The sequence below is a fragment of the Podospora pseudopauciseta genome, assembly GCF_035222475.1.
Source record: "Podospora pseudopauciseta strain CBS 411.78 chromosome 2 map unlocalized CBS411.78m_2, whole genome shotgun sequence".
In the NCBI taxonomy this organism is placed as follows: Eukaryota; Fungi; Ascomycota; class Sordariomycetes; order Sordariales; family Podosporaceae; genus Podospora; species Podospora pseudopauciseta.
The window spans coordinates 4325418-4346282 of record NW_026946663.1 but is presented as its reverse complement, the minus strand read 5'-3'; the positions used below and the strand labels follow the sequence as shown (position 1 = coordinate 4346282).

General features: G+C 51.9%; 6 protein-coding genes across 6 annotated transcripts; 3 read left to right on the top strand and 3 right to left on the bottom strand.

The window, feature by feature from the left end:
- Window positions 1-446: 446 nt before the first annotated feature.
- QC763_212140 (uncharacterized protein) lies at window positions 447-5168 on the bottom strand. Its single transcript, XM_062910257.1, has 3 exons — window positions 2998-5168; window positions 1945-2931; window positions 447-1887 (listed from the first exon to the last, which is right to left on the bottom strand). The coding sequence occupies exons 1-3, from the start codon at window positions 3431-3433 to the stop codon at window positions 1157-1159; spliced, it is 2154 nt and encodes a 717-aa protein (XP_062769154.1). The 5' UTR covers window positions 3434-5168; the 3' UTR covers window positions 447-1156.
- Window positions 5169-6049: 881 nt separating this feature from the next.
- Window positions 6050-9859, top strand: QC763_212130 (uncharacterized protein; the record flags this gene model as incomplete). The annotated part of the gene is given in 10 exon segments (XM_062910256.1): window positions 6050-6096; window positions 6108-7060; window positions 7544-7739; window positions 7800-8046; window positions 8106-8199; window positions 8252-8603; window positions 8659-8768; window positions 8826-9309; window positions 9360-9484; window positions 9544-9859. 9 exon segments carry the CDS (start codon window positions 7002-7004, stop codon window positions 9857-9859), a joined length of 1983 nt encoding a protein of 660 aa, XP_062769153.1. The 5' UTR covers window positions 6050-6096; window positions 6108-7001.
- Window positions 9860-10575: 716 nt separating this feature from the next.
- QC763_212120 (uncharacterized protein) lies at window positions 10576-11629 on the top strand (the record flags this gene model as incomplete). Its single annotated transcript, XM_062910255.1, has 2 exons — window positions 10576-10597; window positions 10656-11629. 2 exons carry the CDS (start codon window positions 10576-10578, stop codon window positions 11627-11629), a joined length of 996 nt encoding a protein of 331 aa, XP_062769152.1.
- A 175-nt stretch (window positions 11630-11804) lies between these two features.
- Window positions 11805-13847, bottom strand: RPL17B (60S ribosomal protein L17B). The gene is made up of 4 exons (XM_062910254.1): window positions 13209-13847; window positions 12796-13009; window positions 12436-12623; window positions 11805-12360 (listed from the first exon to the last, which is right to left on the bottom strand). Exons 1-4 carry the CDS (start codon window positions 13209-13211, stop codon window positions 12208-12210), a joined length of 558 nt encoding a protein of 185 aa, XP_062769151.1. The 5' UTR covers window positions 13212-13847; the 3' UTR covers window positions 11805-12207.
- Window positions 12801-15638, top strand: NOP1_1 (Small subunit processome complex component). Its single transcript, XM_062910253.1, has 6 exons — window positions 12801-13826; window positions 14058-14148; window positions 14205-14430; window positions 14509-14715; window positions 14772-15057; window positions 15123-15638. Exons 1-6 carry the CDS (start codon window positions 13733-13735, stop codon window positions 15185-15187), a joined length of 969 nt encoding a protein of 322 aa, XP_062769150.1. The 5' UTR covers window positions 12801-13732; the 3' UTR covers window positions 15188-15638.
- Window positions 15639-18446: 2808 nt separating this feature from the next.
- On the bottom strand, window positions 18447-20447 carry QC763_212090 (uncharacterized protein; the record flags this gene model as incomplete). The annotated part of the gene is made up of 1 exon (XM_062910252.1): window positions 18447-20447. One exon carries the CDS (start codon window positions 20445-20447, stop codon window positions 18447-18449), a length of 2001 nt encoding a protein of 666 aa, XP_062769149.1.
- Window positions 20448-20865: the final 418 nt, after the last annotated feature.

Sequence of the window (20865 nt, the reverse complement as noted above, 5' to 3'; positions counted from 1 at the left end):
GTCTATAATGCCCCCTCGGAAAGAAGCAGGGTCCATCCAATATAATCCCACACTTGAGTATAATCTACGAGCAGCAGAGGTTGAAACTGAAGTCGGAGAAGAACGATGATGAGGAAAAGTGAACCTATCAACCGCCGTGAGAGAACGTCAAAGAGCGAAATTATGCTGCCTGTCGTGTGTGTGGCTATCATACCTAGGGAAATAACCACCCTGAGTTATAACAAGACACAACCAATTTCACCATCCAAATCCACCAAACGTACAAGAGAAAAAACTAGCATTGTTTGTTTGTTTAGTAGACTATGAGCATCCGTCCCCTCCCCCCCAACCCGCATATGCAAAGCTTTTCAACACTCTCATCCTATTCATACACATACCTCAATCACACCGCATTCACGCCATCCCCCATATGTCCCAAACCCCATCATGAACCCCCCAACCCAACTCCCCTATAATCACGTACTATTCATACAACACATCAAAACAAAAAGATAACCTTCCCCATCCCCATGACAAAACATCAGCCAAAGAGACTCAAACCCAGATCATACAAAAGTTCGTTTCCTTGTCGGAAGCTACATACAATACATGAAGAAAAAAGACCCCCAAAGCTAAGTAAGATCCTCGAGCTTTGTGAGGGGGGGACAGAAAAGAAAAACACACGCCACTGACCAAACCAGCCTGGTTTCCAACCTTACCCCTGACTTGAAGAGAAACTTCCCCTCTTACCCGGTGAAAGAAAAGCCCGATTTGGAAATCTCTATGACAAATATACAGGCTGAATAAAAAGGCTAGCCCCCCATTTCGTTTGCCCAGCTTCCGGTTTTTGAGATTATTGTTGGCCCCGTTCATGAGAATGTTGCACAACTTGTCCAAAGTCAGAACAGGCGCGGTACCAGAGAAAGAAAAATTCATGCCTGAATGGAGGGAGCCCTTGATCGGTCAAAAAGCCAACTGTTGTTGCAATAACTCGATGGCAAAGCCGTTTCGATGCACAAGGAGACCGGTCGCTCTGTCCCGTAATTCCAGGGGCAATAATTGATGCTGTGGAGGCCGAAAAGGAACAAATATCAAGAATGTTGTCGAGTTTCGATGCAACTGGTCCATTGGCAAGTGATCGTCAGAAAGAGCGCCCAGTATCGTTGGGTCCAGCAGGTTAGTACGAACTGTGGTGAGAGTTGCCGTTACAGTCTTCACCATTCTTGGTTGCCTGGATGATGGAGTACTCCCAGTAGGTACCAAGCTGAATGCACTCCTCGACGCATTCCGTAATCTCCCACCACCAGGCCTTTGCGCGCACATTCTTGGACCACATGTCCTGCCACAGCATCCTGCCAACCACGCTCCGGAGGTCTCCCATAATCATGGCCTCCTGGTCGTGAGGATCCATTGCTCTGGCCTTGCCCTTGCCATTGTCGTGGCGCGACTGGGAAGGCGGGATGGCTTGGAACTTGTTCTTGGTGGTGAAACTGTTCAGGCCGTCGAGCTTGGCTGCCTCCAGCCATCTCGGAAACACTCTGCTGGGGGTGATGCATCGAAATTCGGCCTCCAGGCTGGTGGTCAGGTGTTCTTCCAGCCATTCTCTCATGTGTGGTCCCAGAGAGTGGGCTACTGGTGATGGATCTATCACCACAAGATGCAACACTCCTTGAGGGGCGAGACAGTGGTAGATCTTCTGGAGAAGCTGGGGAATCTCTTGGCTTGCCAGCAAAGAGGGCATGGACAAACAATGCACCGAGGTGAATTTGTTCGCTTCCAGGGCAAGTGAAGGTGAGACAGGCCAGGGAAAGGATTGGACATTCGGGTACTGAAGATGAGGAATGGGAGTTGAGTTCATGTGCTTGATACTCGTCTCCGGGTGGAGGACTGCAAGATAGGATGTCGTAGCTGTAGACGACGAGTTAGCAGGGATTTCAAGCTATTGAAGAGAGAGATGGTTCGTACAGTCAGAATCGAACAGTGACAAGACATCTGGACCTTGGACAAATGGCTGCGCTCCGGCCACAGTGACAGCTGTATTGTCACCGCCCCTGATCTGCTGTTCCATCCCGTACAGGGAGGCCAGCATCCATCGCTTCTTTTCCTGCTCAAGCTGCTGGTAGACTATGGGATCTGTAACAGTACCCCAGTTCTCCTTGAGACGTGCGAGGGCTACCTCAGGAGTTGCCTGGGCCATTCTCTTCAACTCCATCTGCAGAGCCTGAACTCTCAAAGTCGCCGCGTAAGCAGCCTCGGTGTTTTTTGGTAGCCGGACTCGCCTTTTTGGCACAACCAAAGGAGCTTCTTGGGCAACTGGAGACGCCTCCGTGGCAGGAATAGGAGCTTCTTCGACACTGCCCGGCTTGGGTTTCCACTGATCAGGGGGCTTCCACCGATCTGGATTGTAGTAACCCTTGGGCTGATATGAGGGTGGGAGAGTGCTGAGCATTCTTGCTCTGGATGGACGAGGCGTAGGTTGAGTCGGAGGTCGGTTTGGGACCTCTGGCAAGGGCCCTCGAGGCAAAGGGGCCATCAGAGGTAGCTTGACAGCACCTTGTGACTGAGGGTGCTGCTCGTTGGGCTGTTTGGGCTCCGGCATGCTGACGGGAATCGGTCTGTCTGACGCGTGAATAACTTCATACCAATTGTCAATGAAGTCTGATACTGACTTCTCAAGTTCTGTTGATAGAGAGGATATTGAGCGTGAATTCTGCGTTGCCGGAGTTTGCGGTATTATGTTGTTTATGAGAATAGTCGGTTGGTTTCCTAGGCTCGCGACTCTCACGGGACCAACAGCTCTGTTGTGGTCGGTGGTTGTGCTTTTCTTCATCGAGTCGCTCATTGGGCGCACGGGCTTTTGTGCCTCTGATGCAAGCACATCTCCCATCGTTCCTTCCCCCTGAAAGTCCAGAGACGGCGTTGTTAGGGCAGTGGACTTGGAGAGCATTGACTCTGGGGGACACATTAGCACTGCCGGTGTTGGCAATTGGAATGGTGTGGGTTTCCCAGAAACCATACCTTTGGATGATCTATCCGTTGGCGCCCCCCAGCTCCCACTTGTTACCGTGGTGGTGTCTTCTACAATATTCTTTTCTGTGAGCGTGGTCTGTAGTCTGAGAGACTTGTCAGACACAGTCGATGACCGGTTTGTATTGCCCAGGGCCGAAACCGCAGCAGCCAGCAGAGATGTCCGTCTTGATTTGCCATCGTCCTTTGTCGTTTCTGGCTGCAATGTGTCCTTCCTCCTGTTCTTCATTGACATGCTGTTGCGCTTCAAGCCCATGGATTCAAAGAGGCTCATGGCTGGTCGCTCTTCAGTCGAGGAGGGGCGGCTGCCTGTTGACCCATGTACGCTCTGAACATCCTCCTTCTTTGAGTTTCTTTCGATTCCCTTGCGCGCTCGTCTCTCCCCAACCTTTTCGATAGAAACGTCGGACCAGTCGACGTCCCACATAGTGAACCTGCCACTGATGGCGAAAGCAGAAGGAAAACCAGGGTGTTTACAGGATGCCGGAAGAGCCAATACGGTATGCGATGCCGAGTTGAAACTGGTAGTTTGCCGAGACTAATGCTCAATTGCCCAGCCCACCGAAAAGAGAGTGCGAGTGCGAGAAAGAGCAGCGACAAGCTACTGAATTACTGTGATTAGGTCCTCTGGGGTTAGATTGGCTGAGGTGGAGAGCAAGTGCCGAGATCAACCCTCTAGCCAACCCTGACCCTTTTTTTTTTTGAATCGGCTCAAGTTTGCCTCGAAGGGGATGAAAGACCCGACGTAACCAACCCCTCACAAGAGGGGTAAGACGATAAATAGGTTGACCAGGATTGGCGATTGATTTTTTGTGTATTATTATTATGTCTTGCCACACAGGAGCTGGTGAAGTTGTGGTAGCTGTTGGCCTCTGGACACGCTGAGATGGGAGTATGATCCCCCTGCAATGCAGGGAATCGAGTGAGACACTGTCAGGTTGCGCTCGGTACGTGATTGGGCACTCGTGCATGCAACGAGGGAAGTAGAAGTCGTGCTGTATGCCAGGTGCCTTTCTCGGGGCCGGAAAGGCAAGTTCGAACCGCGAATGGAGGAGGAAGAAGCGGCGTTCTTCCAGGGTAAGGTTAGATGATGACAGGAGCAGGCAGGCCTATCATGAAGCTGCTCGTCGTCAAATTGACAGCTGAGGTACAGTAGCTTCGACTTCAAGCGGTGGGATGAAGGGGTCCACTGGCGGGCACCGAAATCTGTGCTCCCTGAGAACCTCACAAGAAGTCTCGGCCGTTAGACTGCAGCTCGGCGTTCGCAAAGTCAACCCCTTCCCTGTCCTGCAAAGGTGTGTCCGCCAAACAAATCGCCATTCCAGATACATGGCGTCGTCTGGGGCTGATTTGTTCTGCAGCCAAAGGAACTTCAACGGCCAAACGCCATCTACCTCATCAAGTCAGACCATCTCGCATTTTTGTGAACCTCCACCCATCACGGCCCGCCCCTCGTCTGATCTCGAAGACCATGCCAACAGCCCTGCGGCGTCATCAAGAGCATACTTTTTCCTTACCAACGACAAAAGGCCGCTATTTGACGCTCTTCGACTCGGCCCAAGTTGGACAATAATGAGTTGATAGGGGTCACAAGAGACGTGGTACTACCACTGTCAGCCGTCCGGAGGTGCATTGGAAAGGGTAGGTAAGTGACGTGCAGTAAAATCCCACTTAATCCCGCCGCGCTGCCGTGGAAGGTAGGTAGGGTAAGAAAGATGAGATAGCATCATCACTCGCCTCACTACTAATATTGATTGCTCTAGTCGGCCGATATCAGGCTCTCCCAACAACGCTTGGGGTGTTCGCGTCCTTCCTCGCGTCCTTCCTCGATGGAACTTCACCCACGTCTCGGATCTCACAGAAGACGCCAGATGCCATAGGTGTGATGTCCCACACGGACGGGATCTTGGCTGCTCCTGGTGTAAATGCGACGGGAGGGCAGGTGAATGAAGGAATAAACAGATGAAGTTTGCCCAATTCGCCCCTGCTTATCCCATGCAGTCCGCCTCACCCGCTTGTCGGATATGCTGGCACGCGATGGGTGTAAGAAAGAGAACACGGATAGATGAAAAATGAAGTTCTGCAAATGGCTACAAGCCCTGGCCGCATATTGACATATTGATCCAGCCATGTTCGAGATAGAGCTTCCATGAGGAGGGCCGTTGACAGACGTTGATAGAAGAAATGTGCTCGAGGTCCCTGACCCACATGTTTGATGCCAAGCCCAAGATCGCCGTTGATCTGGAGATCCACCAACCATCGAGCTGACCCATGTCCCTATCGGGTGGCATCCGGGGAACCGATCCATTCTTTCTCAACTGCCGACAGGAGATGGAGCCTCAGTGGATCTTGGAGCTTCTCTTTCCAATTTCATTCACCAACGCCCGTATCGTATTGTCCTCTTGGGGTCAAAAGGCGGGTTCGCGTCAGCACTTTCAGAACACACCACACTATACCACACCACCCAGGCTTCACCATGCATACGCTTTGCCGTCGACAGCATAAAGGGTAGAGCCCGGTTTCCAGAAATTCATATGCTTATAATTCTCAGATTCGTCGAAAAATATTTGTATAACATGGTCAGCTGAACTGTTCCAGAACTATTCGTACTTGGAGGCACCACCAGTTCAGCCACGGTGACATAGACCGTGTTTAAACGCCGCATTGGTCAACTTGGAATGATCAGATTGATTGCCAAAAGATTCGCCAGCAACTGGGACATTCAACCGCGCCCTTATCTACCAAAGATGGCATAGTGTCTTGCCTCACGGCGATTGACAAATCTTCCGCTGATTCCCTGCGGCCCGTAACCGTGTGCCTTCTGGCGGCACTCGGTGTTGGTGTCTTGAACTGCTCGGCTATGGTTGTCATACAGCACAGAAGGGAAAAAAAAAAAAAGGGGGGGGCAAAACGGTTGGTCCTTAGAATACCAGACAAACATTCTAGTGCATCAGAAATCGCATGGACTCGCCCCAAAAGGGCCGTTTAGCAGACACAGCAGCAGCGAACAAAGCAGCTTCAACGCGAGTAAACAAGATTCGGCCATGCGCTCATGCAGAAAGTTTCTGCTGCGGCTCCAAGAAGGGGGGGGGGAGGGGGGGGGCGCCAGGAACAAGACACCTGCCGTATAAGGGGCTTGACTGACGCACAGCAAGTCGTGGTTCGTGAGCACGGAAATACGGCTGTATTCTCATGTCGTGTCAGAATTTGTGATCTCCGGCCTGCTTCTTTTGCCGATCCTGGCCTGGCACTGCGGCAGCGTGCTCTTCATGTTACACGCCTCTTCATCCTTTCTGTCAGTATTCCATCACTTACACCTACATGACTGACTGGAATATCAGGGCTCTGTCAAAAAGGAACAGGGGAGAGGCTCCCACTCGTTGATGCTCCAGCTCGGAACTTGTCGAGGACCCTTTGTATTTAACTGAGTGGTTGCCACTTCCATATCGCCTCCTTACCGGCTGTTGAGTTTCTTAGTCCGATTGGGTGCTGATATGTAGAATTTATAGATACGGTCTTTCAGTGATCCACAAATCAGAATGTTGAAGTTGGTAATTTTTCCGGGGCGACCGTCTACCTAAGTGGCAGCATATCTACATCATAAGTTGGATTATCTTTTCTGTTTCTTGCTCAGTCAGCGTCTGGCCAGTATGCGTAGGCAACCCCAATAAGAGGTAGCACCCCGTCGAGTGACTGTACCAAGACCAGGCCCGCTCTCTTGACTTGCTCCTCCGGAGTACTGCTTTCCCCATCCCCACATTGCTTGCTCTTGGTGCTTTGGGCACATTCTCAACACCTTGTGGACCCTTGGCCATTCTTGACCTTGCTCTCACAATCCAAGCCCGCCCTGACCATCAGAGCGACTTGTACAGGTTTGTCAACAAACCCAGCTCTCCCTTCTCTCTGCTACGCCGTTCTCAAGAGAGACTCGCAGATTCCACCGCCTCAAAAAAATTTCACCCACTTCGAATGGTTCGACCCCCCGCCCTGACATCATGGACCACTTTGACCACTTCTCGTGGGAGAGCCCTGAGCTGGGTCCGAAGAAAAAGCCGTGAGTTTGTCTCCGCCCTGTAAATCTTCTTGAACAGTCGAATTCCCTTTGCTGCCGCTGTCACCCTGCCGTGACTCCGGGTCGGTCAGCTGCGGCACTTGTCCCAGGTCTTCTGGTTCACCCCGGACAGGGCCGGTCAGACAGGGCGTCTGGTGCTCTGGACGGCCATTTAAGTTGGAATGCCGTGGAACCGGGCATTGCTTCACCGTCGTGCCTCATTCTTCTGGGAATCTCTGAGTACCCCTCCACTATCCTTGTATGCCCCGAGCTCGATTGTTTCCGAGAAACAAGGCTCTCTTTGCCCACACGCGCGCTCTTAACAAGGGGCTGTCTGGGCTGCGGAGTACACACACAACGACCCCTGGGCGGCGGGGTTGATTGATTCAGTCATTTCCTTCTCGCGCTTCCCCTCGGATTGCCTTGCCCGTTTCTACTTCCGTTTGTCACTCATGACTCAATGAATTTTCATACTGACATTCGCAGCGCTGGGATTGAGATGGGACCTGTCGGGAGCTGTTCGGCGCCTGAGGCTGATGACCATGCTGATGGGAGTCTGCCCACAAGGCACAGAAGCTGGAAGGCACGGGCACTTGACTCCTTCAAGGACCGCGTTGGGAGGGTTGATGAGCGAATGAACAACTCGGTCGTTGGCCGGGTGTTCAACCTCAAGGGGAGCGGAGTGAGTATGGCTCCAAGTAAGAGAAACAGAACACTGGCGGCTGACATGCTTCTACCACAGCCTAAGAGCATTCCCGATGCCAACTTCTCTACAGAGTTGCGGGCTGGCCTCACTACATTTGCCACCATGTCCTACATCATTGCCGTCAACGTAAGGTGTCGTTGCGGCATATTCCTTACACTTGGTATTCTAACACCCTCACAGGCCTCCATTCTCGCAGACACGGGGTTCGATTGCGAATGCAAAAAACCGCTCGACAACGCGGGCAACTGTGTAAATAACAAGGAGTGGACAGCTTGCTACGAAGGTCAGTTGAAAATCCATGAAAGTATATACTTCGTGTCACACATACTGACAAGAAATCAGAAGTCAAGCTGGATCTTATCACTGCCACAGCTGCGGTGGCCGCTTTCTCCAGCATTCTGTTTGGTCTTTTCACCAACCTCCCTGTCTGTCTTGGGTAAGTTGTTCCTTATTCGATGATGAAGCGTATTGTCCTGACACTTCTACAGTCCTGGCATGGGCTTAAATGCCTACTTCACTTACCAAGTCGTTGGCGCAAAGGGGACCGGCTCGATTCCCTATAAGACTGCTCTCACCGCTGTCTTCATTGAAGGATGGATTTTCATGTTTCTAGCCCTCACTGGTATGCGACACTGGCTGGTCAAGATTATTCCCGGTACCATCAAAACGGCCAGTGGTGTTGGCATCGGTCTGTTTCTCACACTCATCGGTATGTCATATTCCTCTGGAATTGGCATCATCACGGGAGCTATCAGTACACCCTTGGCTATTGGCGGTTGTCCAGCTAGTTCCTTGGATCAATATGGCGAGTGTACTGGAGAGGTCATGACCAACCCAAAGGTAAATCCCCAAACTAAATCCCGAGTTACTTGGACGCTAACTTAGTACTTCACAGATGTGGATTGGTATTTGTCTCGGTGGTCTGTTCGTGGTGTTCCTGATGGCTTTCAAGGTTCGAGCTTCAATTGTAATTGGAATTGCTTTGGTTTCAATCCTGTCTTGGCCGTAAGAAATCCCTAGGAATTCTTTGTCATTATCTACTGGGATGCTAACCTTCTCCAGACGCAACACAGCCGTCACGTACTTCCCCGATACGGACGATGGCAACCGTCGCTTCGCATACTTCCGCCAAATTGTCGCTTTCCACCCCATCAAACACACCCTCGGCCAGATCCAATGGGACCTGGGTGAAAAATTCGACACCAAAGTGCTTGTCGCTTTGATCACCCTCCTCTATGTGGATATCATCGACTGCACAGCAACACTCTATTCCATGGCTCGGTTTTGCAGACGGACAACAGGTAAAGATAAGGACTTTCCCCGCTCAACCACTGCATTCTGCATAGACTCGATTTGTATCTCGCTCGGGGCGCTCCTCGGATGCTCACCAGTTACGGCTTTCATTGAGAGCGGTGCTGGTATTGCTGAGGGTGGTCGGACTGGGCTGACGGCTGTCACTGCTGGATTTTGTTTCTTCCTGTGTATTTTCTTTGCCCCTATATTTGCGTCAATTCCGCCTTGGGCTACTGGATGTACTCTGATGCTGGTAAGCGAACTTCCTCTCTTCTAGGCTAACCAAGCTAAGACGACTGACAGGTCGGTTGCCTAATGATCCGACAAGTGACCAAAATCAACTGGGCCTACATCGGTGACGCAGTCCCTTCATTCATCACCCTGGCCTTTATCCCCTTTACCTACAGTGTAGCCTATGGCCTTCTCGCGTAAGCCCCTTCCCTCCCTCCTCGCTTTCCCTTCCACCCCCAGCTAACCCCCCCCCCAGCGGCATCTTCTCCTACGCGGGCATAAACCTCTGCATCTGGGTCATCATCAAACTATCCCGGGGCACCATCATGCCCGAAAACTACGACATGAAAGAATACTGGACCTGGCGACCCCCCGGCGAGCGCCCCTGGCTTTTTCGCAAAATCGGCGAGGCCATCTTTTGGCTGAGGACCAAGCGCCGAGGTAGGAACTCGACTTTTCAGCTGGGGTCGAATGATGGGAGCGGTGGGAGCTCGAGGCATCGGGTGAGTCCGAATAACTCGACGGCGGCGGTGGAGGATAAGAGTACTGCTGCTGCTGCGACGGGGTTGTAGAGGGGGCTGGAGGAGGAGTTGGTTTATTACCCAAGGCCGTGAGAATTTTATAAAGCTGGTGGATGGGGGATCAAAGCTGTGGTAGATGGTACAGGAATTAGATTCGATTCTGGTTGGGGAATCTGGTTGGATTGGCTGCTGTTTTGCTTGCATTTTGTCTTTCACGTTTGAGGATACTGGGTCGAAGGTACAGGCAGCGAGTCGGACTTAGATTTCCGGTGTTTATATATGTCTGTGTCCTGTTTTTTTTCTTTCTTGTATCTATGTTTTGGAAAAAGGTCTGTTGGATAAAAGGCACCCAGATAGTTCATCATCTTTAGGGGCTTTCAGGGGCTGCATCGTTGCTCTGGTGACATTATTTGGGAAAAGATGCACAAACCTATCAGCCGGCACGCAGCTGTCGTCGCCAAGAAAGCTGGACAGCTCAGGCTCCCAAGCTTGCATCATCCATCATCTTATCTTATCGGACCTGCAACGTTCCAGCTGTTGATGAACCGCATCATTGCAAGAAAATCCCAAGTGCCGAAAAACATTCTTGAGGCCTGTAGCTCGGTTTACATACAGCTCCCCGAGCCACGCAACCGACCCGTCGGGCTCAACGGCTTTCCCAGTTCGATCAGATACTAATTTTTGGGTCACCCGCCCAACGAAACAATATCCCACCCTCGAGACAGACATCTCCTCGACCGAGTAACCTGTCAACCCCAACCAGCAAAATGAGTGGAAGCTGGAATACCAGTATGTCTCCCTCCCCCTCCCCCTCCCCGACCAAACACCCCATACTAACCCTCCCCAGTCGAATCCGACGCCGGCGTCTTCACCTACCTCCTAACCAACCTCGGCGTCCGCAACGTCCAATTCGAAGAACTCCTCACCCTCGACCCCTCCTCCCTGGCCGAGCTCCACCCCGTCTACGGCGTCATCTTCCTCTTCAAATACCCAACCGACGCCCCCTACCGCGCCACCGGCGACAAGCCCCTCGACGGAACATTCGACCACTCCATCGCCGAAAACAATCTCTTCTTCGCCGCCCAGACAATCCCCAACGCCTGCGGGACCCAAGCCCTCCTCTCCGTCCTCCTCAACAAAACCTCCGGCTCCGACGACGAAGAAACAAAAATCGACATCGGCCCCGTCCTCAAAGACTTCCGCGACTTCACCATCGACCTCCCCCCCGAGTTCCGCGGCGAGGCGCTTTCCAATTCAGATGTCATAAGAGACACGCACAACTCGTTTGCCAAATCGTCTCCTTTTGTGGATGAGACAACCCGCAACCCAAACGACGAGACGGAAGATGCGTTTCATTTTATCGCTTACACGCCCTTTAACGGGACCCTTTACGAACTGGACGGCCTCCAGCCTGCTCCCATCTCTCATGGGCCTTGCACGCAGGAGAGCTTCCCTGAAAAGGTCATGGAGGTGATTCAACGCCGGATTGCGAGATATGGCGACGCAGAGATTAGGTTTAACCTCTTGGCCATGACGAGAGACTTGAGGATCAGGGCGAGGGAGTTGGGCGATGTGGAGTTGTTGGAGCGGGAGGAGCAAAAGAGGAGGGATTGGCAGTTTGAGAACGCGTTGAGGAAGCACAACTTTGTTGGGTTTGCCGGGGAGGTGCTGAAGGGAGTGGTGGAGTATAGGCTCAAGGAGGGAGGGGAGGAGGGGTACAAGAGTTGGGTTGGGCAAGGGAAGCAGAAGATGGTCAAGAGGATAGAGGAGAGACGGAAGGGGAGAGGTGGGGGTGGGGGGGATATTGAGATGGAGGGATAGAGCGCACCTGGGAGCGGAATCTGTTCTAGTGAGCGGTATGAGCTGCATGTGTCCATGTAGGCATAAACATGCGAATGTGGACGGCATTGAGTGTATTATGTTGGGAGAATCATTTATGATATCATCATAGCAAGCACCGGTGTCACAAGACCATAATCATCAATATGCAACAAGACCCAGATATGTTCGACAAGCTCAATGGTTAGGAATCACCCTATGGTATCACTACAGCCCCAAACTGCCCCCCACAGCACCACGGCATGCATAGTCGCTTCACACGGATGAGACGCAAGATGACTGAGACGCTGGGTATCTTCAGCTATCAAACAGGCAAGGCAGCCTCGGCCGAGAGTCGAGTCAAGCAAATAAAATTCGGTTTGCGCCTTTTATAACCCCGTTTCCCGCGTTCATGGTTTCTCAATTGTTTTTATTGAGTATTCGTGACCGACTCCTTTTTCCTCTGGAATCGTAGCCCTGACCCGAAAGAATGCCATGCTCGCAGTACACCGTTTCCGGAAAAATCAAGCCCCAGTCAAAAGATACCCCGACGTCCCAAACATCACCACACGGCCAACCGTTTAGGCGGCAGTGAGGGCCTGGCGGACGCGAACGCCACGCTGTCTGCTGTTAAGGTGCTCCTCACGGACAACGGCCTCGGACTTGGCAACGGTCTCCTCAGCCTCGGTGAGGATAAGCTCGATGTGGCAGGGGTTGGACATGTAGGGGTTGATCTGCCATATGTTAGCCTGTGTGTCCCTCCCCTCTCACTCCCCGCTGGAGATCTTCTCGGATTCGAAGATACGTACGCGACCGTGGGCGCGGTATGTGCGGCGGCGCTGCTTGGGGGCCTGGTTGACCTGGATGTGCTTGACAACGAGGTTGCCAGTGTCAAGACCCTTAGAGTCGGCGTTGGACTCGGCGTTCTTGAGGAGACCAAGGAGGAACTCGGCGGACTTGGCGGGCCAGCGGGCACGGGTGACACCGAACTGCTTGCCTACATTTCCATCACAGTCAGCCCAACATTCTCATAGCCATATCCATCCTTCACCAGTCTTGTAGTCGTGGAGCTTGTAATCGTTCCGGGTATCCAATCCCATCCCAATCCCAAATCTCCATGTCCAAAGCTTCCGATGTGTTTACGTCGGGAAATCGATGATTATTCGTACCTTGAGCAGTACGGCCGATGGAGCCGCAGTAGCGTCTCATAGGGACGGCCTCCTTCTTGTCAATGACATTCTGGAGGAAGGTCTGGGCACGCTGGAGCTTCCAGCCGTTGATGGCCTGGGCAGTCTCGCGGGTGTTCTTGAAAGAAACACGGAGGTAAGAGCCGCGGGAGCGGGCGGACTTCACCGGGGAAATTTCAGTCGCAGCGTACCGAACCTAATGTCGTGATAAATCCATGGTCAGCATGGTTCCTGGCGATTGCTTCAACATTTCCCTCCCCCTCGTCGGTTTCCGCAATAGCTCCATCCTCCATCCCGAACGGAATTCCGCAAAGGTCCAGCAGCAAAATTTCGACGGGGGCTTCGAACGGCGCTCGAAAATGACTTCGGGAATTGATTTCGCAAGGGCTACTCACCATCTTGACTGCTTGTCGATTAGAGGCGAGATCGGCCGAATTTGGTGATGTTCAAGGAATGACGGTTACCAAATTTTGGAGCCAAATTCAATTTCGCGATTAGGGCTCGGTGGGTGGTGTTCGATTGGCTTGTGCGGGAGCGGTGTTGGCCTGAGGCAGAAGGAAATCTTGGCGGCTAGCAAGTGCAGAAAACTTTCCCACTTGCAGCCCCACCAAGCCGATAAGACGATAACAATACCGCACGGACCTCTACCAGATTCACAGCAAGATGCCCAACCACTCAGAATGTCGGAAGAATCCACCACCGAGGCGACAAAAAGTTGATCGGTGCTCCACTCATTTTTTCTGGGGTGTTAGGAAATTTTGCATCCAGCTCCAACAAGCTCTTTGAGCATCTCGACAGAGCCGCGCAAATCAACCCATTGTGTCCTCAACAACTCTTTGCGCAACACATCTGATTCGGCGTCGACAAACATACCCACGACGATCTTATATCCGATTTACAGACATAACCAACCGTCATAATGGGCTTTGAGCGCGGTGGAAGAGGCGGTGGTCGCGGGGGAGGCAACTTCCGTGGTGGTGACCGTGGTGGACGCGGTGGTGGCCGCGGTGGTGGTAAGTTCTAGATTCTCTTTTCTTGTATCAATTGACGGCATTGGATTGCGATGGCTTTGCTTTTGGACGATGCGAGCGCTCAGATTCTGCGCGCCGAGGATTGCGAATGAAGTTTTCGATCTTCGCTTCCCTCCAAAGTTTGCGATCTCCTGCGCCTCTCCTCCGGCCTGCTACTTTGCTGTCTTCTCTCGCCTCAACATTTCCAATGACATTTGCTGACTGAATACATAGCCGGTTTCGGCGGTCGTGGTGGTGCCCGTGGTGGTGCCCGCGGTGGTCCTCGCGGCGGTGGCCGTGGCGGTCCTGCCCGTGGTGGTCGTGGGTACGTTTGAATGTCGATCTACGAGCCACTATGGCAGATGCTAACCAATTCAACAGTGGCCGCGGTGGTGGTCGCGGTGGTGGTGCCGGTGGTGCTGCTGGCGGCAAGAAGGTCATCGTCGAGCCCCATCGTCACAAGGGTGTCTTCGTTGCCCGCGGTGGAAAGGAGGATTTGCTCGCCACTGCCAACCTTGTACCTGGCGAGTCTGTCTACGGCGAGAAGAGAATCTCTGTTGAGACTGGCAAGAACGACGAGGGCAACGCCACCAAGACCGAGTACCGTGTAAGTTTTTCAGTTGCAGAGTGCTAGTCTTGGCTATCAGCGTTCTCCATGAACATGCGCTAACAACATGGACTTCAGATCTGGAATCCTTTCCGTTCCAAGTTGGCTGCCGGTATCCTCGGTGGTCTCGAGACCATCTACATGAAGCCCGGTTCCAAGGTCCTCTACCTCGGTGCTGCATCCGGTACCTCCGTTTCCCACGTTGCCGATATCGTCGGCCCTACCGGTTCCGTCTACGCAGTTGAGTTCTCTCACCGCTCTGGCAGAGATCTTATCAACATGGCTGTACGTTGAAGCCCGTCATTCGATTGCAAAACCGCGAAATACTGACTCTTCACTAGACCCGCCGCACAAACGTCATTCCCATCGTTGAGGACGCCCGGAAGCCCATGGCCTACCGCATGCTTTTGCCGATGGTCGATGTCATCTTCGCCGATGTTGCCCAGCCCGATCAGGCCAGAATTGTCGGTATCAACGCCAAGTTGTTCCTGAAGCAGGGTGGTGGTCTTCTCATCTCCATCAAGGCGTCCTGCATTGACAGCACAGCGCCCCCTGAGCAAGTGTTTGCCAGCGAAGTCCAGAAGCTCCGTGAGGACAAGTTTGTTCCCAAGGAGCAACTTACTCTTGGTAAGTCCCACGACAGATGATTTGTCTTGAAATACAATGATCCAGATGCTAACTATCATACTCAGAACCCTATGAGCGTGATCACGCCATGGTATCGTGCGTCTACCTCCAAAAGGAGTACCAGGAATAAGCGTAAAAAGTTGGATCGTGGGATCATTTACTGCTCTGTTCAGGGCGTTCTGACATTGCTCGGTGTTCACCTGGATGGTTGGCTTTCGTGTGTCTGGGGCGGCGCATGGCGTTTATAGGGTATTTTGGTTTTTTGACAGCATGTTTGCGTAAAATAAACGACGGAGTGGGGGGGAAGCGACATCAAGCGTCAGTCCACACTCGCTGGTAATACCCAATGTCTCATATATCGACACGGTCACTCTATCCAGTTCTGGCGATGTGTTTGGGGATGGACTACAAGCGTCAGTAACTGCGAGGTGCAGATATGCATCTGTTTTGTGTTGGCCGCGGGAAGAGGCTGTGGATGGGGGGTATGCGAGATGTACAGTCGGGGGTCTGATCTGATGACATCGCAGAGCATGAAGGAGATAGAGAGATACCTGATGTGATTTTACAGCATAGATTGATGGTTTAGTCCTTGACCTGTTGGTGTACATATGTATGTCTGCATGCATGGTAGTTCTCCAGGGAATTCATCTCATGTGTCTTGATCTCAATTTTACACTAGATCTTTTTTTAATCATCCCAACGCAAGCCGCGTAGGTAGTCAATCCCGCGATGAGTATGTTCATGTGTAGTTAGAGTGTGCATAGATACTTTTGATTCTCGTGGTACCGTTCTTGAAACGTCAAATCTTCTATATTGTCCTTGGCACATCACCAAGATGACGACGCAGCTACCGCTGGCCAAAGAGGACGTTCACCCAGCAAGATCCAGTACTTCACAGTCTCCTCCTTGTGGGGTCTCTAAACTTGAAAGGCGTAGTTGAAATGTCTCGAGCTAGTCTCTGCGAGTATATATCTTTTGTCGTATCATATAACCCAGGTTCCGGTTGGTGGTGGGAAAGAACATCAGAGTGGAAATAGCCTACTGTAACAATTGGCATCAACGTCAATTCCCAATATTTACATACCTATTCTGTTTGAACTGAGTACATATTTGATGAATATATCAAAGTCTACCTTGAACGGTACATTTCCTCGAATAAATCTTTTTCACCGCGGCAGTTGACTGTAGAACAGCCCGCCTATCCGGAAAATATGCACTTCTCCCCTACAGAAAACACACCCTAAAAACATCAAAATAAAGTTTTCTCCTGCTCACATTAGAGCCTCGAACCGCACTTTTCCTTTGTAGTTCGTTTATGAGCCTCATCTTGCATTTTTGGCATGTTGTTGAGCCCCCGACCTGCACTTCTCATGTTGCCCGTTTGGAAAGTAATGCTCAAATACGGAGTGTACCCGACCAAAAGGGGTAATTGTAAAATAGACAGTCTGCCAATTCTTGAAAATTCACTCAATGAGATGGTATAAAGTGAACATGGAGGGATATCACACCACAATCTAACCTCAGTAGAGAAGTACGTAGTACCGATCGAAGAGGAGCATACTAGGTGTATTGTTTGTCTGACCACACCGCAGGTCTACTTTCCATAGCCAACCCGGACCCGGAGCCAAAACTGCTGTGAAGACTTAGAGATCTCACTTCCATATTTTGGCCCACCTGCAAGAAGTCAAAGAAAGAAAATGAGGCGGCCCCAGCCGAGTGATCCGACAGCTTGGGACGGGAAGCATGGGAAAACAGGGATACAAGTACATGATAACTCATATCCCCGTTTCTGTGCTGACCATCGGTGGGCTTGTGAGTGGATGTCCTGAATTGGCGATCTGGGCGTCATTCAGGGGTAAATTATATCGTGGCTGAAAAAGAAAGATGCTGGATACGGGTTGTGGGCGTGTTGCCCGGCTGAGCGGGCGAGGGGTTGACTTGGAGGTGGTTGATGATACCACATGACTGAGAATCCTGTCCAAGTGATGAGGATTATCCAAGGCTCTAAGGCTCTGGTTACATGACTATGGCAGAGAGTCTGGTCTGTCAGTCCCGTGCATTTGGGGGCTTGAAGCTTGTATGCCTGGCTATGATCTTCACCTGCGAGGCTCGGTAACGTTCGCGCCGATGTCGAGGTTATACAGGGCCTATTAACTGGCCTGGTACTTCAACAGGCTGTGAAACTCGAGCTCGGATGAGCTTTGATAGCTCTCGCGGGGCAAAGCAATCCGACACCACCCACACCACATTCGTCCCGTGGACTGTGAGACAACCACCACCACCACTGCCATCGTCATGCACCTACCACTCCTCAATTTATCTCGTACGGGGCAAGCGGGCGCCACTTTCCTACTTGCGGGCAAAAATCCTTTAGGATTCGAACTACGTCGGACCGCAGCCTTACTCCCCCACCGCTCGACCAACTTGCGGTGTGTGAGGAGCAATATCACTGGCCTATATGATAGGAGAGTGAGATCTCGCTATTGAGTCATACCTCTCTCAAGATAGTAAAGCAAAAATGGTGTGGGAAAAGGTTAGTTGCATACCACTCTTGAAAGATGGTGTGCCAAAGGTGTGGGATGAAATAGGCAAGGCTATGAGATTTGAAAATTATTGGTCTTTGTTGTCGGGTGTGTGATTCCCTCCCGCTCGACTCCTAGGTACCCATGGATTACCGTGCCTTGGATTCGACAAGTAAGGCTGTAAGCCAAGACCGTGTGGGATGTCGTTGCCCCGAAGGGCTTCATTTTCTGACCAGCTTCTTTCGGGCAGCTTCCGATAGCATTTAGGTGCCACTCAGTCGAATGATTGACAAATCTCGGGGGGTCAGAGTTGCTTGATATGGCTGCCGTGCCGAGCTTCGAGCTACATCCCACCTCAAGATCTGAAGCAGTGGTCTGTCCCGGCAGAGCGATGGGTGGCATCGAATGCTATCTGCATACATTAGTGTCGTTCTCTGCAGGTCTGACCTTGCTGCCTTGTTGACCACCTACGGCAGCGAAGTTTGGTTACATTGCAGGAAGGGTAACTGTGCGCGTGCCCCAGATATCGTTTCTGTACTACGGCCAGCCGGTCTACGACATAGGTTGTGCAACACAGCTGTCGGAGATGAAGGCCCCGACGACAGAAAGCAGAATCATCATACATTCATATCGTTTGCAGATAAACCGAGGGGTATAGAACAAATCCAAGCCAATACACCAAAAACATGTACCAAGTAATCCCTTTGGTCAAAAGTCACAAACGTAGCCCCCCCAACCATCCAACCAAGCCGTGATCACACTACAAAATCATTGCAGTTTCAACATGTTGACCAACAACATGCGTTTTGGTGTGATTATACCCAATATCAACGTGAAAAAAACCGACAAGGACTCATTAGGACAGACTCATCCATCACTCTCACTCCCACTCGATCTCCTTGAGCTGTGTTGACCCCCCTCGTCCGCCTGCTGACTCTTGTGAATGTCGGAGTTGATTCGTGAAAAGTCCTGCTCTCCAAGATATATCTCATCCACCGGTGTTCGAGGTCCTTCAAATTCCAGCGGTGACTTCTTGGTTGCCTCGTCTCTTGGCCAGTAAAACAGCACCTCCTCCTGCCATCTCCGCAAGTTGACAACCTTGCAGCTCGTCTCAAATACAGTAAGCATGAGCTCTATTTCCATAGGACATGTGCGGAGGCGGTGAAGTAGCCATCGATTGATCAGGTCAGGGGTATTCTTGGCGTTCTGAAGCAGCTTGGTGATTCCTAACTCCTTCATGCACTCAGCCCTCCGCTGAGCACTCTCCGGGGAGTCTGCTGGAAGTGCCATCGCCTTGTTCAGAGCCGCTTGTTCCGATAATTCGTCCAGGACATGCGATGGATTCGACATGAGAATAGGAAACCGATCATGGGCAAGCTTGCTGTGACCGGTTCGAGGGACGAATTCAATGGGCATATTCCCGTCATCCGGGGGAAGCGGTGGCTGGTCGGTCCCCAGGTAGATTGTTAGTAACTCGTTATAAGAGGCATTTTGACGCATCGCCTTATTGTTGATGCACCATTCTCGCAGCCGGTGAACTTCCTGTTCTGCCCTGTCAAACCTCCTTTGCGCTCGTTGCAGTTGGCGGTCGTAGTCCTCGAGAAAGTTGAGATCCTCTTCATTAGCGGGGAGTCCAAATCGAGCCTGAAATTCTCCAGGATTTGTCGGGATGCTTTCGAGCGATGTCTTCATTTCCGCTAGCTCCTCCTCGCTGATCGAGTTGCCCGGGTTCTCTTGCATCCTCTTCCGGTGAAGTTTGATCTCAAGTTCGTAGATGATATCCTCGCGGCGGTACCTGATTTCCTCACAATGTTCTCGGGCAAGTTCGCGATCTCCAACTTTGTCCAAAAGATCTTGATACCGAGGGTGTATATCGTCGTAGCGTTCTCCCGAAATGCCCAACAAGATCTCTGGCACCTCCTCTTTCGCTTCAATAATGGACTGTTGCATGACTGAATCCATCCCCGGCAGGCCTACGGCATTAGGCCTGGCTGAGAATGGAGCTGGTCGTGCAGCCCTGACCAAATCACTCTCCAAGCTCTGCAACTGAGACTCATCTTCTTCGAAATCACTTCTCATTGCTTTGAATGTCGAGAGGAGTTCCATCTGGGTTTTTTGTAGTTGACGAAACTTTTGAACACCCCCTTGGTCCGGCTTCAAAAGCTTCATGGCCTCATTTTCCAAGGTTGTCAACCTGCGTATGGCGTCAAGCATTTCGTCCAGCTTGGTAGACATCTGCGATCTTAGCTGGCGGAGGTCGCGTTGCTTGCCCTCGACCGCAGCCCCCAGATCCCGGCGCAGCCGATCATGATATCGACTTGTGGATGCCTCGTCCGAATCGCTAAATTCCGACTCCGAACCGTCGATGTCAAGAGGATGTGGTCGGATTGGAGCATGAACAGCCGGTGCTATGGCAGGCGCAGCCTGTGCTGCCCAAATTTGGCCAACGGGCAGCAGGTTGGTTGGTGGAACTGGATGGACAATCTCGGGCTTTAAAGCTCGTGGAGGGGGTGGTGGAGGAGGGGGTGGAGGAGGGGGTGGGGACAAATCGTCATCACCACTGCTTGCTGTACTATCTCCAGTCCAAGAGGCCGAATCATCGTCAGGAGGTGTGTGAACAGAAGCATTGCGTAGGTTAGACGGTGACCCATTCGTCGTGGGCAAGGCATTGAGGGCAGTTGGCCTCTCAACAGACCGTTTGAATGCCGGCGACACAGCATGGTTGAAGCGAGGCGTAGCTGGCGACGAGAGTGGTGTAGGTTTGCGGGTCAAAGGTAGTGCGGTGGTTTGAGCGTTTAAGGAGCCAGTTCTCAGTGGAAAATTGTTTTGCGTGTTGGGGTTGGTTGGTGGTAATGTGGTGGAAGTCATGGCGATGAAGACAGCACGTCGGTCTCGAACAGCATCTCCAATGGCTTGGGGCCATCGGATGATGCTGCGCGAGGACGGACAGACAGATGGTGCGATAGATTGAGCCCGATTCTCCAGGAAAGAGCAGAGGGCTTGTTTGAATGATGCCGTATACACAAGGAACAGACAGAAGGCGAAGTGCCATCAAAGGTAAGCCAAGGCAGGAGATGAGTGGGGAAATGCCCAAAGGGAGTCCGTGGGTGAGATGGAACGCGTTTGCTGAAAGAATTAGGTATTGTTGCGGCGGCTGGTAAAACAAGGCTTCTTCGTTTGTGCGAGAACCTACTGCCCAGTGCCCCAATCTGTGCCGGGCAGTCATGCCTTCCAAGTTCCGCAGCTTCCTAACATGCCAGCCCCCCAGTGTCCAAGTGAATGCCTG

Excerpts from the sequence above, each read along its gene's own strand:
- NOP1_1 (XM_062910253.1), top strand. The coding sequence starts at position 13,733 with ATGGGCTTTGAGCGCGGTGGAAGAGGCGGTGGTCGCGGGGGAGGCAAC. Across the intron at positions 13,827-14,057 it reads CGGTGGTGGCCGCGGTGGTG|CCGGTTTCGGCGGTCGTGGT; the intron begins GTAAGTTCTAGA and ends CTGAATACATAG. Across the intron at positions 15,058-15,122 it reads CAAGGAGCAACTTACTCTTG|AACCCTATGAGCGTGATCAC; the intron begins GTAAGTCCCACG and ends TATCATACTCAG.
- RPL17B (XM_062910254.1), bottom strand. Across the intron at positions 12,624-12,795 it reads CATCGGCCGTACTGCTCAAG|GCAAGCAGTTCGGTGTCACC; the intron begins GTACGAATAATC and ends ATGGAAATGTAG. Across the intron at positions 12,361-12,435 it reads CATACCGCGCCCACGGTCGC|ATCAACCCCTACATGTCCAA; the intron begins GTACGTATCTTC and ends AACATATGGCAG.
- QC763_212140 (XM_062910257.1), bottom strand. The coding sequence starts at position 3,433 with ATGTGGGACGTCGACTGGTCCGACGTTTCTATCGAAAAGGTTGGGGAG. Across the intron at positions 2,932-2,997 it reads AACGGATAGATCATCCAAAG|AGTCAATGCTCTCCAAGTCC; the intron begins GTATGGTTTCTG and ends TGTGTCCCCCAG. Across the intron at positions 1,888-1,944 it reads GTCACTGTTCGATTCTGACT|CTACGACATCCTATCTTGCA; the intron begins GTACGAACCATC and ends CGTCGTCTACAG.